Genomic DNA, 14782 nt, shown 5'->3' with positions numbered 1-14782 from the left:
TCAACTCAGTGAGCTTTGTCAACTGTAAGTGATTGACCTTGTAGGAAATAAAACTCCATTTCTTCACTTGACTGCTCAGTGGACATCAGGATTTTTCAGCTTCAAGGTAAATGTTGACTCTGGTGTTCTCAGTCAATATTTATCTTGCATAAATCTTAATGTGAATGCCTTTTTGTTGGCTGATAGCGTTTGCTCTGGATTTCAAAGATGAGTAAAAATTCAAAGGAAGGTGGAAAAAAGGAACAAGGAGAGCATTCTAGGCATAAAGAACACAATGGATAAAAGCAGAGTTAGGAAAGCATGGGGCCATGTATGCGAATTGGCAAGTAGCCTGGTATTCTAAGTACATAGAAGAGAGTAGTGTGAGATAAGGTTGGAAAGGTAGAGTGGAAGCAAGCTGTGGCAGGTGCTGAATGTTTGACTGAACAGTGTGAATTTTACTGGATAAGCAATAATGAGTTATTGATGGGTTTTAAGAAGAGGATTAACGTTGTCCAATTGGTGGCCCATGAGGAAAAATATGTCTGGTAGTGATGTGAGAGATGGATCAAGGACAGAGGTAGCAGAGGAGAATAGACAAGGAGGGAACCTGATAAAGTGGGACTTAGCTCATACTGTTTTGCTCATTGACATTTGTTTGATCTAGGAAAAGTGAGTTAATCTGCTGCCTTAGTTTCCTCAGTTGTAAAATCTGAAGGAGTTGGGCTAGATGGTTTCTAAAGTCCCTTCTAGCTGTAGCCCTATGATTCTATGACCTATTATAGATTATTTCATTAGTCTAGGTGGGTATAACAAGAGTGTGTAATAGGGTGCTGGGATGGTAATCAGAATAGGGGAATGGTAGTGACAGATGATAGGGCAGCCAGGTGGCACAGTAGAAAAAGCATCAAGCCTGGAGGTTCCTGAGAGGACCCTAAGCAAGCCCCATTTGCCTTAGTTTCCCCATTTGTAAAATGAGTTGGAGGAAGAAATGGTAAACCACTCCAATATCTTTGCTAAGAAAAGAATTGTAGTCAGCTATGACTGAAAAACAACAAATAATGGATGAGAATAATTTTGGAGATAGAATTGATAGAAGTTTGGGACCAACTATTGGAGGAGATGGAGAGAAAAGAATCAAAGGTTTCAAGTCTGGGAGAGATTGATTGAATGTTGGCATCATAATTAGTGAAGTCAGAGGGAATAAGAGAATTTTTTTGAATTTTAAGAAGCTTCATTTGGGGCTTAATAAGTTCAAGGGGAAAAGTCCTGTAGCAGTTTGAGATATGGATCAGGAACTAGGGAGAAAGGCTAAGAATGCACAGCCAAGAAGATACTTAGATAATATAGAATTTTCTCAGTACTTCATGTACAAATTGGCTAGAGTAGGAATTGTGAAGTCAAAGATTCATTGCAATTCAATCAACAGTTATGAAGTTCCATATGGTGCGTAGAGCACTATACTAGTTGCTGGGCAGATGGTATCTGCCTTTAGAGAACTGATAGTGTAGCAAATGGGATTGGCCTTAATGTTAGGAAGTTTTTCTTTTTCTCCTCCTAAAATCTGCCTTTCAGAAACTTTCATGCAATGCCCCTGTTTCTGCCCTCTGGGGATGAGCAAAAGAAGGCAGTTGCATTCAGAAAGATCTGAGTTCAAATTCTGCCTGAGACACCTGCTAGTTTTGTGATTCTGGGGACATCATTTAACCTCTGCTGCTTCAGTTCCTTAAATAACATCCACCTCCCAGGGTTGTTGTGAAAATAACATGGGATGACATTTGTGAAGTATTTTGAAAATCTTAAAGTGCTATATAAAAGTAAACTATTATCATTGCAATCATTGGTCCCTCTCCTAGATGACAGATATCACCTCAGACGCTTGACAGTAGTCCCTCCTCCTCCAGCCGTCTAAGTTTCCTCTTCTTCAGGTTGAACAACTCCCAGACTATTCCAATGACCTATATACGGCAAGGTTTCACGATTCCCTGCCATTTTGGTCACTTTCTCCTGGATGTTCTCAAGCTGATCAAGGGTCACTTCCCAAATGTATAATTTGGAAATGAATACAATACAGATGTGGTCTAGCCAGTGGAGGGAGCATGATGTAGTAGGAAGGAAGTTTGACTTGGAGTAAAGAGAAATGTAGATTTAAATCTTGGTTCTGCCACTTGCTAACTATGTGACTATGAGAAAGTCTCTTTGGATCTAAATTCTCTCATTTGTATAATAAAGGAGTTGGACTAGATGACCACTGAGATGATCCAACTTTACATCTGTGGTCCTGCCTCACAGGGATGCTGTAACAATGCTATGATGTATGCAAAATGCTTTATACACCTTAAAATATTGGATGTGTCATCAATTCAATTTTATTAAGTATGATTAATTTCCAATCTTGGATTTTTTAAAATGACTTTCCCAAACTGTGGATAAATCCCTTAACCCTTCTCCATTCTATTCTCTTACAACTGACTTTCAAAATGTAGTTCTTTACATTTGTATAATTAAATTCTTTATTAGATCTAGCCTATTGCTCTAGTCCATTAATATCTTTTTTTTAAAATCCCAGTTTTGTCATCTAACATAATAGCTATCCAACTCAGAGTCACATCATCTATATATTTGATAAGCATGTTATTTATTCCTTCATCCAAATAATTTAGAAATAAACAGGGCCAAATATAGAGGCCTGCAACATTCTGTTACATAGCATTCTAAGTGGACTTTGATTCATCCTTTTGTCTGGTTGTCCAAACATTTCTGACTTCATTGGTGTTATGTCTTAGCCCACATCTTTCCATTTTGTTTACAAAACTATAAAGAAACACTTTGTCAAACATCTTATTGAAATTCAAGTATATACTATCTATGCAATTTCTTATCCTACCAATCAAGTGACCGAGTTAAAAACAACAACCACCTCAACAACATAGTTATTAGATTAGGTTAGTTTGGCATCACTTGTTCTTGATAAATCTGCTGGAGATGATGATTGCTTCTGTTTCTATGCTCCTAAACCATCCCTTTGGTAATGGTTCTAGAATTTTGCCAACAGTGGAGATAAGTTGAGGTTTCAAGAATCAACCTTCCTTTTGAAAAAAGATTGTTCCTATAGCACTTTTCTAGTTCATACTTTTTCAAATGTCACTATCAGTGGCTCAGCAATCACATTGACAAATTATTTCAGCACTTTGGAATATGGTTTGTCTCTGTCTCTGACTGGGATGGTGATTTGAATTCACTGGGGACTAAGAACTTCTTTAGTACATCTTCACTTGGGTTTCAGTTCCCTGTTAAGCTATTTTTGTTTAGTCTTTTCCATTTTGAAGATTTCTCTTTGACAGAGAAAATGTATTTAAAGCAGAAATTGAGTATTTTTCCTTCTCTCTATTGTCTACTGTCATTATCCCAACTACCCCAAATAGTGATTCTGTTTCATAGCCTGTCATATAAATTTTTTGTTACAATTGGCATTTAAAATTAGCATTTAAAACAAGCATTTAAATTTAATTAGCATTTGAAAACAAGCCAAAGTTCATTTAGGGTTTTGGCATTTATATCATTATTCTCTCAGGACAGTACCATTATTTTGTATGCTCACTAAGTTACCTGTCTTGATTTCATCTTTTGTATCTGTCCTTTTAAATCTTAAGTGGGTAATTGAGCTCCCTATACAGTCATATCATACGTAATTTGTCTGTAATTATTGTTAGCCAATTTTGTGTCTGAAACAAGAACATTCAATGGTACCCCCTCTCCTAATGGCAAGTCATACTTGGATGAATACAATTAGATAATCTTTATGTCTCCTCAGCTTTGTGTACCTCAGGCAAGAATCACAGTTACATTATCCTTGCTGTGACTCTGGATTTATTGGAACTGTACACAATATGTATACTGAAATGTCCATGTGATGTGACAATCTTGTATTTGGACAGTTTTTATAGTGAATTAAAAGGGGTAGGGGTAGGAGAAGGAAAACCCTCAGAAAAGAAGAGAAAGCAGAGAAAAGCTAAAGCCTAGAGTTAAAGTCTTAAAGAAGCAAAAGCTTTTATCAATAGGTTGTTGCAGCAGCAACAAACTAACCTGAATCCCAGCAAATAGATGAAATAGAGAACCAAAATGGCTTTCTGGACCCAATTTTGCCATACCCATAGATATAAAATGGGCAACTACATGGTACAGTGGATAGAGTGCCAGGCATGAAGTCAGGAATCATCTTCCCAAATTCAAATCTGGACTCAGATACTTATGAGCTATGTGACACTGGGCAAGTCACTTAACCCTGTTTGACTCAGTTTCTTCATTTGTAAAATGAACTGGAGACAGAAATGGCAAACTACTCAACAATAGGCATGTGCTAATCTTAAAGTCAGTCTTTTGGAAGATATATAAGCTGATGTTCACATTATGAGAGATAAACTAAGGCCATGTCCAGTATACCTTACTAAAAATTCAGTCCAAAATCCAAACATTTACACCATCCTGATTTTTTATGGAAAATTTTTAGTTGTCCTTCAGCTATTCAGTAAGATACAACTTGACTTTGTAGTCCTAAGAGGTTTTAAGTATCAATACTTCTTCCAAATGATTAGAAAATTGTCTAGCAATGGTATATGGAATATTGTCCAGGGGACAGGAATCTGATGCTAAATGTATTCTTTACTAAGGGACATGATCCTTTTAAGATGTGACTAGGAAATGAAGAACAAATTAAATTCATTTGACGTGCTACATGTGAATCAACTTTGAATGTCTGAATCAATAACTATGTAAAATTTATGAATGTGTGATATAGGCAACAGATTTTTACATCCATCTTTAGATGAAAAGAATGCTGATTCATGAGACAAGCCTAATTGTCATAGATTCAAAACACATGAAATTCATACCCACACCACTAATACATGATGGCCAAACTGGTGAGTTTAAAAGCCCAGATATTTGACTATACACGTGGAAAAAAAAAACTATATGTGAATTCAAGCATTTTTTAAAAAAATGAGTTAAGTGGAACCAAGTTGTGTTTATAGAAACAAAGTGAAATGTTCAGCAGTGATTTAACTAATGTGGAAAAACTAGGTCACTATAACTTTAGCTGTGGTTCAGGAGCAGTTTAGAAATAGTAGTGAGAATTGTTTTTTCTTTGCAGGGAATTATCTGCATATTTGGAAATTTTCCATTTGACATCACCTGCATTGACCCCTTACTGTACCTTGTTTTGCCTCCTTTGTCTTCTCCTGAGCCTCAGGAACTCCTTGTGTTGCCTTGAAACAAAGTTAACAGCTGCATATTCCAGTAAGGCAGCAAACACAAACAGGAGACACACGGCCATCCAGATGTCAATCGCTTTTACGTAGGACACCTAAAACGAGACAGGAATGATAGATAGTCTTCTGAGCCAAAGGCATTTTCCCTTTCCTTTAAGAATGGATACCAATTTTTGTTTCTCAACTTAAGTGAGGAATGCATATGTTTAATGTGTCAATTTCCAGGAAAAGTCATGAAAGGTACACCTCCACTTTCACCTTCCTTCACGCCCAAATACATTAAAAATCCAAATAGCGATGTGTCCTAATTCTTGCTGAAGTTAGTCAGCCTAAAAACTGCTCCAAACTCATCTTTCAGTAGAAATTCTCCCCATCCTTCCAGTCAAAGCTCAAATACCATCTCCTTCATGAAGCTATCTCTTATCATCCTTGTTCAGGAATTCTCTTTCCTTCCTCAAACCTTTCATAACATTTTATATATTCCTCTCTTATCAGGAATTTATCACTTTCTATTTTGTATTGAATTTAGTGGAATATACATCATATCTCTGTATTAGCTCCTTGAAGACAAAAGGTTGTGTCATTCATTTTTTTCTCTTTTCTAGCCCTGGGTGCTTTGTAGTCAGTCAACAAGCATTTACTGAGTACCTACTATGTGCCAGTCACATAGTAGTCACTTAAGAAATGCGCAAAAACACAGTTACCTACTATAAGTTTATCTGCTTGAATTGAATCAGCAGCTATAACTTTACCAGATTAATGAAACGACTTGAATCATTGAAAAACTGAATAATCTTTTAGCATTCATCTGGTTTACCCCGAATAAACTATATGGCCTCAGACAAGACATTTAACTTTTATGGAACTCAGTTTCTTCACCTGTAAACTGAGAGGGTTGGACTAAAAGATATCTCAATTTCTTTTCAGCTCTAAATCTATAATCCTATGAACTCACTTGCCATAAAAGTCAAAGGAAACTCAGAAAAAGTTTAAAATATACAGTACCCAAGGAAGGCAAAGATTTATAGGTAAAAAACAATGCCTTTCCAACCCTGTAGTGTCTGCATACCTGCCTAAACAAGTCATCCATTTTTCTTGTTGTTGTTTTTTGGGGGAGGGGCATTTCTAAGGTATATTTTCCTTGGAAACAGACTCGACTCCAATGTACTTAGTTAATCCTGATTTAATTTGTGAGGCTGCACAAGAAGATCCAAGCTTGTAGAGAGTCATTCAATCGCTCTGAAACATAATTTCCTCAACTGTAAAATGAAGATGATAATACTTTCTACTGCCTATTCCATGAGGTCAAAAGAGGCAATGTATGTGGAAGGGCTTTCTATTCACAAAGTACTATATGTTTCATTTGTTATATCACAATAAGAAGAAATGGTTGAATGTATTTGGAGCACCTTAAGTTCTAGCCTGTTTATGAAACATAAGTATCTACCCAACCTCAGCTAACTGATTTTGTAGCACAATTCTTGAACTTAAGTTTTCATCATAATTGAACTACAATTCAGAGTTTAATTTTATCCTGCTGTTTTCCATGATGTCCTAATCTTTGAGGTATCTATAGCTGCATTATTAACCCATTTTATCCCTTTAAATTGCACAGTAAGTATTCCTAAAATATTTCTTTCCATTCAAAATCATGATTTATCTTGATGTTAGGTTTTGTATTGTATCCCATCTTCTGTAGCAACTTTGTTTCCCTAGGATGATGTCACTCTACCAGTCACAGCCCCCAAACTTTTGTCTTATTCAAATGGCCTCTAAATGTTTTAAGACTTAATAATGAGAGGTTTGTCAAAGCCCAAGACGTATCTGAAAGGAGAACTAAGTCTGATAAAGCTGACAAAATCCTACCTCTCCCTGCCTAGTGTTAATATCTCTCAAATATTTGTAAACCCTTTCTCTAAACTCCCTTATTCATCATTATGCTAAACACATAATTAATTCTTTTTATAGTCTTATATAAATAAGTCTTCACTGTCTCTTAATCATTTTGTTTTGCCATTGAATTGTTTCCAAATTGTGGACCTAATCCTAGAATAAAAGGGCCTAACATTAAATATGCAGTTCATCCTGTAGATTTATCAGGGTTTTAGGGGCATCTATTTCCTTACCACCAATTACATTATCTTCCTGTGTATGCCTTTCCGAATCAAAATAGCTACTCTTTTTTTACAACTCTGTGTTGCTAAGACCTTTCCTCTTCTAGCTGGATATCCCCAGAAGGATTTAGCTCAAACTCTCCCATAACACATTCTTGTAAAAAAAAATTCTTATCTTTTGTGACCTCTTCCTGAACCATCTTAGTCTAACCTGTAAGTGATTTTCAACAATCATTAGGCCTTCTGAAATTCTATTGTGGCCCACAAAATTAGCATTGCCGGTCATTTATTGATGTACCTTTTCCTTGACTCATGCTTGTATTCGCTACCTGTTCACCAAAGTGTAAGGCTGAGAATATTCAAACACATTCCTCCCACTCTTCCTGAAATGTTCTGCCTTTTGTTTACATCAGTGATTCTCAGACTTTTTAATCTCATGATCCCTTTACACTCTTAAAAATTATTACAAAGACCTTTCATTTATGTGGATTCCACTTAACCATATTTACTATACTAGAAATTAGATGTCTTAATATTATTATAAAAATAGTTTTGACCTCACAGATCCACCTAAAAGGGTTTCAGGAATCCTCAAGGATCTCCAGATCACATCTTTGGATCCTTGAGCTTACAAGACATTGCATATTCCTGATTCTTCTTTTACACGCTTTCTGTTCCCTTTCTACTCATAGTCTCGGTGAGCTCATCCACTTAACTGTCATTTCTCATAAAAATATCTGACATTTACACAGCATTTCAAGCTTTACAAAGTACTTTAATAATAATAATAGCTGACATTTATAAGACACTTTAAATGTTACAAAGTACTTTGCATACATTATCTTATTTGATCCTCACAAACAATCTTAGGCAGGAGGTGCTATAGTTGTTAACCTGCCTTTTGTTGGCAGAAGTCTTCCTTATTCTATACTTTCATTATGTCATTCCCTTTTTAAAAGCCTATAGAGGCATGCTCTTGCCTCTAATATCAAGTCTAAACTCCTCTTCCTGGAATTCAAGAACACAATTTGGTTACACTCTCCTTAGAAACTTTATTTCCCATTTATTCTTCAAGTGAGTCCTCCACTCCAGTTAGGCAGATCTACTTAATGTCTCCACACTACGCCATGTTACTCTTTCAACTGTTTGTCTTTCCTCATACTGTGCCCTCATATCTGGAAATCCTACTTCTCTGTTCCTCAGTCTATTCAATTTTCATGGCCTACTCTGACATTCTACCTAGATTTCTCCATCATCTTCTTAGGAACCTCATCATTCCAAACCTTATCAATACCCTCCACCTTTCTGAGATTGGAGGGCAGAGCAATGAATTCCACAACATCCATTTACGGAGGGCACTTAGGCCATTTATCTCTTTGTTTCCCACCATACTGAACTCCTTTGCCCTTGTCTCTCAAGTGATCCTGCCAGGTACTTTACTCTACTCCCTTTTTCTGATGTGTCTTCCCCTGTAAAACTGTAAACTCCTTGACAGCAGCAACTGCTTTGTTTTTTAATATTTACATTCTTAGAGCTTAGCACAGTGCTTGCCACATAGTAGGTGCATAATAAATATTTACTGATTGACTGATTACACAAACGAATGGTCTTTTCCTTGATCTTGCCACTGCCCAGAAGTGTTCCATTTGGTTCATGAACCAAATTCCCTTTTCACACCATAATCTTTTATCATTCCATCTTTCTTTGTGTCATATCCCTCCTAACCCTGTTCTTTACTATTACCTGGAATACCTTTGTCCCTCAGTGCTTTGTGAGGCCCACTACTATTGCCCTGACTGTACTTCTTTCTTTCTCTGCCTCAGCCTCTTATGGAAGAAATTCAACTCTCAACTATCCTTTGCAAATTGTCCTTTGTCCTAACATCCTATTGTCAATCAAGGCTTACCAAGCCTCAACCTTGAATTACTCCTACTGTCAATTGCCATTGCTTCTATTCATGTGCTACTGAATGGAGAAGGGGAAAAGAAATTCATGAAACTGTACCAACTGGGTCTACTACAGATTTAGAACTGGGCCCTCACTGGAGCAAGGCAATCTTTTTGTACCTGTATAACTGATTCACTATCTCACTCACCACGGTAACTATTCCAAACCTTTTCATAGCTCCTTAAGATGACACAGTTTTCCCCCACCCTCTTATCTAAGGACCTTGCCTCATAGTGCCCTGAAAAAAAAAATGAGGCCATTAACCAAATACTCACTATTTTCCTTTCGTTATCTATCTCAGATGTATATCCCTCACTATCTCCTCCTTCACCCCTCTCTCATATGAATGAATGGTTCTTCTCACCAAGGTAAAACCATTTACATATACTCTTGATACCATTCCATCCTATTTTTTAAGTCAATTTGCTTATTTTTAGTTTTCAACATTTACGTCCTTAAGTTTTAAATTTTCTCGCCCTCCTTTTTTCTTCCCCCTCTCCAAGACAGTGTACAATCTGATATAAGCTCTACATATACATTCCTATTGAACATATTTTCACATTAGTCATATTGTATAGAAAAATGAAAACAAATGGGAAGAACCATGAGAAAGAAAAAAACCAAAGCAAAGCAACAAAAGAAAATAGTCTGCTCTGCATTCAGACTCCATAATTCTTTCTCTGCACATTCCTCCCTATTTTCTGCACAAAGCATATTATCTTTAACATGCCTACTTTCTCTCACCTTCACTATTTCCCTATATACTGGCTGCTTCCCTGCTACCTACAAACACTCCATCCTTAAGAATCCTCTTGTTATATGACCATTCCCACTAGCAATGGCCTTATATCTCTCCTTTTTGTGACTAAACACCTTGAGAAAGGTGCTTTTACTTCCTCTTCTCTCATTCAAAACCCTCTGCAATGGTTTCCAGAATCATCATTTAACTGAAACTGCTCTCTCCAAAGTTACCAAAGATCTCTTAATGGCTTGATCTAATGACCTTTTCTCAGTCCTCATGATTCTTGACCTCTCTACAGCTTTTGACATTGTCAATTGCCGCTTCTCCCCTCCCCTTTGTGATATTTTCTTCAAGGTATTCATGACACCACTTTCTTCTGCTTCCTGTCAGACAGTCCTTCTTTGTTCCCTTTGCTGGACCATTGCCCAGGTCATGTCCACTAATCACGAATCCCTTAAAGCCTCTTTCCTGAGATCTCTTCTCTTATTTTTCTTTATTATTTCACTTGGTCATCTAACCAGTTCTAGGGATCTTATCACGGGCTCATTTATCATCTTTATGAAGACAATTCTTAGATCTATTTCTTTAGTCCTAACCTTTGTCCTGAGGGTACTTAGGTAGCACAGTGGATAGCGTCCCAGATCTGGAGTCAATAGGACATAAGTTCAAATCAGGCTTCAAACAATTAAAAGCTGTGTGACCCTGGGCAAGTCACTTAATCCTATTTGCCTCAGTTTCCTCAACTGTAAAATAAACTAGAGAAGAAAATGGTAAACCACTCCTGTATCTTTGCTGAGAAAACCTCAGATGAGGTCACAGAAAGTGCGACATGACTGAATGACCAAACAACAGCAACTACCTTCCAGGATTGTGAGGATCAAATGAGATAATACTTGTAAAGTGCTGAGCACAGTGCCTGGTACATAGTATTCACTATATAAATGCTTATTCTTCACCACCACCCGCAGTGCTAAAACAACCACTCAATTGAGTACATTCAATCAATTAGCTATGTCATCCAGTCAAAAAGAAGTCAGTCAAATTATCGCTTAGTGCTAATTATCTGACTGAATTGTTCACTTTTCAAATGATTTATTTTAGCCAGATAGACAAATCCTTAGACAACCAGGAAAAAAATCCATTACCCAGATTCCCATGGCCCCTGAACAGATTTGGAAATTGGGCATTGTGACTAAAATAAATATGAATATCTCTGACTTTCCTTGGCATCAATTAATGATGTTATAGATGTTTCCTGGAGACCTGTCTTTGTGTGGGAACTTTTGAGTGAATTCGCTACGTGAGAGCCAGTTAATGAGCAAATGTATATGGAGAATTTGCTAAGGGCTCAAAATGTTGCTAGACATGAAGGAAATAAAAAATAGATAAGGGAAAGGTCAGTCAGTTAGTCAATGGCCATTTATTAAGTGCCAACTACGTACCAGGTGAAATTCAATCTTTACCATTCAGGAGTTCACATTCTATTTGGGGACACAAACATAAAAACAACTAAGTACATAGAAGGAATATACAATGTAAGGAGGTAATATCAGAGGGAAGGTGCTAGGGATAGGGGAGAGAACAAGAAAGGTCTCTTTCAGAAGAAGGGATTTGAACCTAGTCTTGAAGGAAGGTAGAAATAACAGGAGAACAAGGTGAAAAGGGAAAGAATTCTAGGCATTGAAAAGCAACCAATGAAAAGACACAGAGTAACTGGATCATTGAGTACATTTGTTGTTCAGTTCTTTCAGTTGAGTCCAACCCTTCCTGACCCCATTTGGGGTTTCTTGGCAGAGATACTGCAGTGGTTTGCCATTACCTTCTCCAACTTGTTTTTCAGATGAGGAAACTGAGGCAAACAGGGTTAAATGACTTTCCCAGGGTCACAGAACTAGTAAGTATCTGATAAGTACAGGAAGACTGGAAAGGTAGGAAGGACTCAGATAATGAAGGGATTAAAAGCCAAAAAGAGGACTGATGTAAGAGGTAACAGAAAAACCACTAAATTTTTTTGAGTAGAGATTGTCATAGTTGGACCTGTTACTTAGGAAGATCACTTTGACAGCTGAATAGATGATAGACCAGAAGGAGGAGAAACTTGAGGCAGGAAGACAGTCATCAGACTGGTGCAATAGCCTATCCATGAAATGATGGGTACAAGGGCCAGGGTGAAAATTGTGTAAGGAGAGAAGAGGACAAATATGAGACATATTGTGAGGGTAGAAATGACAACTGGTGACAGAAATACTGGAGTGGTTTGCATTTCCCTCTTCAGTTTATTTTACAAATGAGAAAACAAGGTTAAGTGACTTGTCCAGTCACAAAGTTAGTGTTTAAGGCCTGACTTGAACTTCTGTCTTATTGCCTTTAGGTCTAGTGGTCTATCCCCTGGGCCACCTAACTGCCCAGGTGCTGTTATTATTCCCATTTTAGAACTGAGGAAACTGAGACAAACAGAGTTAAGTGACTTGCCCACGGTCACACAGCTAGTAAGTGTCTGAGGCCTGATTTGAACTCAAATCTTTCTGATTCCAGGTCCAGCACTCTGTCCTCTGCCCAAAGGAAGACCTGGCTTAGGCCAGGCTCTGAAAAGGCAGTCTCATAAAAGCTATGAACATATTTTTTTCCTTGCACAACCATTGATTGGGAAGGCTATTCACAGCTAAAGTGAAGCAAAGCTCTCAGGAGATCTGATCATAGACAGAATGGAGACAAAACAGAACTCATATGGTCCCTTTCCCCCTTTTTTTCTTTACTTAAATGGGTTCCAATGTGTTTCAGTTGACGTTCACTAATCCCAAATATGAATCAAGCCTATTTCTTTTTTATTCATTCATTCATTTATTTAACTTTTAACATTCATTTTCACAAAATTTTGGGTTTCAAATTTTCTCCCCACTTGTCCACTCCCCCCACCCCAAAACACCAAGCATTCTAATTGCCCCTATCACAAATCTGCCCTCTCTTCTATCATCCCTCTCTGCCCTTGTCTCCATCCTCTCTTTTGTCCTGTAGGGCCAAATAACTTTCTATACCCCTTTACCTGTATCTCTTATTTCCTACTATCAAGAACAGTACTCGACAGTTGTTCCTAAAACTTTGAGTTCCAGCTTCTCTTCATCTCTCCCTCCCCACCCATTCCCTTTGGAAGGCAAGCAATTCAATATAGGACATATCTGTGTAGTTTTGCAAAGGACTTCCATAATAGTCGTGTTATGTAAGACTAACTATATTTCCCTCCATCCTATCCTGCCTCCCATTGCTTCTGTTCTCTCTTTTGATCCTGTCCCTCCCCAAGTGTTGACTTCAAATTGCTCCTTCCTCCCATTGCCCTCCCTTCCATCATCCCCCCCACCCTGCTTATCCCCTTCTCCCCCACTTTCCTGTACTGTAAGATAGGTTTTCATACCAAAATGAGTGTGCATTTTATTCCTTCCTTTAGTGGAATGTGATGAGAGTAAACTTCATGTTTTTTTCTCACCTCCCTTCTTTTCCCCTCCACTGAAAAGTCTTTTGCCTGTTTTATGAGAGATAATTTGCCCCATTCCATTTCTCCCTTTCTCCTCCCAATATATTTCTCTCTCACCACTTAATTTCATTTTTTAAAGATATGATCCCATCCTACTCAATTCACTCCGTGCTCTCTGTCTGTGTGTGTGTGTGTGTGTACATGTGTGCATGTGTGTGTGTCTGTGTATGTGTAATTCCACCAACTACCCAGATACTGAAAAATTTCAAGAGTTACAAATACTGTCTTTCCATGTAGGAATGTAAACAGTTCAACTTTAGTAAGTCCCTTATGTCTTCTCTTTACTGCTTATCTTTTCATGCTTCTCTTCATTCTTGTGTTTGAAAGTCAAATATTCTTTTCAGCTCTGGTCTTTTCATCAAGAATGCTTGAAAGTCCTCTATTTCATTGAAAGACCATTTTTTTCCCCTGAAGTATTATACTCAGTTTTGCTGGGTAGATGATTCTTGGTTTTAGTCCTAGTTCCTTTGACTTCTGGAATATTCTATTCCACACCCTTCGATCCTTTAATGTAGAACCTGCTAGATCTTGTGTTATCCTGATTGTATTTCCACAATACTTGAATTGTTTCTTTCTAGCTGCTTGCAATATTTTCTCCTTGACCAGGGAACTCTGGAATTTGGCCACAATGTTCCTAGGAGTTTCTCTTTTTGGATCTCTTTCAGGAGGTGATTGGTGGATTCCTTGAATACTTATTTTGCCCTCTGTTTCTAGAATCTCAGGGCAGTTTTCCTTGACAATTTCATGCAAGATGATGTCTAGGCTCTTTTTTTTGATCATGGCTTTCAGATAGTCCCATAATTTTTAAATTGTCTCTCCTGGATCTATTTTCCAGGTCAGTTGTTTTTCCAATGAGATATTTCACATTATCTTCCATTTTTTCATTCTTTTGGCTTTGTTTTGTGATTTCTTGGTTTCTTATAAAGTCATTAGCCTCCATCTGTTCCATTCTAATTTTGAAAGAACTATTTTCTTCAGTGAGCTTTTGAATCTCCTTTTCCATTTGGCTAATTCTGCTTTTGAAAGCATTCCTCTCCTCATTGGCTTTTTCAGCCTCTTTTGCCATTTGAGTTAGCCTATCTTTCAAGGTGTTATTTTCTTCAGCATTTTTTTGGGTCTCCTTTAGCAAGATGTTGACCTGCTTTTCATGCTTTTCTTGCATCTCTCTCATTTCTCTTCCCAGTTTTTCCTCCACCTCTCT

At 37.5% G+C, this 14782-nt stretch overlaps 1 protein-coding gene across 1 annotated transcript in view; it reads right to left on the bottom strand.

Annotated features, from left to right (window-relative positions):
- The window catches only part of GLRA2 (glycine receptor alpha 2), a 296188-nt gene that overhangs the window by 54785 nt on the left and 226621 nt on the right, over window positions 1–14782 (bottom strand). Inside the window, exon 9 of the mRNA XM_072617038.1 lies at window positions 5195–5344. Within this exon, the coding sequence (XP_072473139.1) occupies window positions 5195–5344 (150 nt within the window). The remainder of the gene's footprint in view (window positions 1–5194; window positions 5345–14782) is intronic.

Source organism: Notamacropus eugenii, chromosome 5 (assembly GCF_028372415.1).
Source record: "Notamacropus eugenii isolate mMacEug1 chromosome 5, mMacEug1.pri_v2, whole genome shotgun sequence".
Lineage (NCBI taxonomy): Eukaryota > Metazoa > Chordata > Mammalia > Diprotodontia > Macropodidae > Notamacropus > Notamacropus eugenii.
Note: the sequence above shows the minus strand (reverse complement) of the source record. Positions and strands in the feature narration are given on the sequence as shown.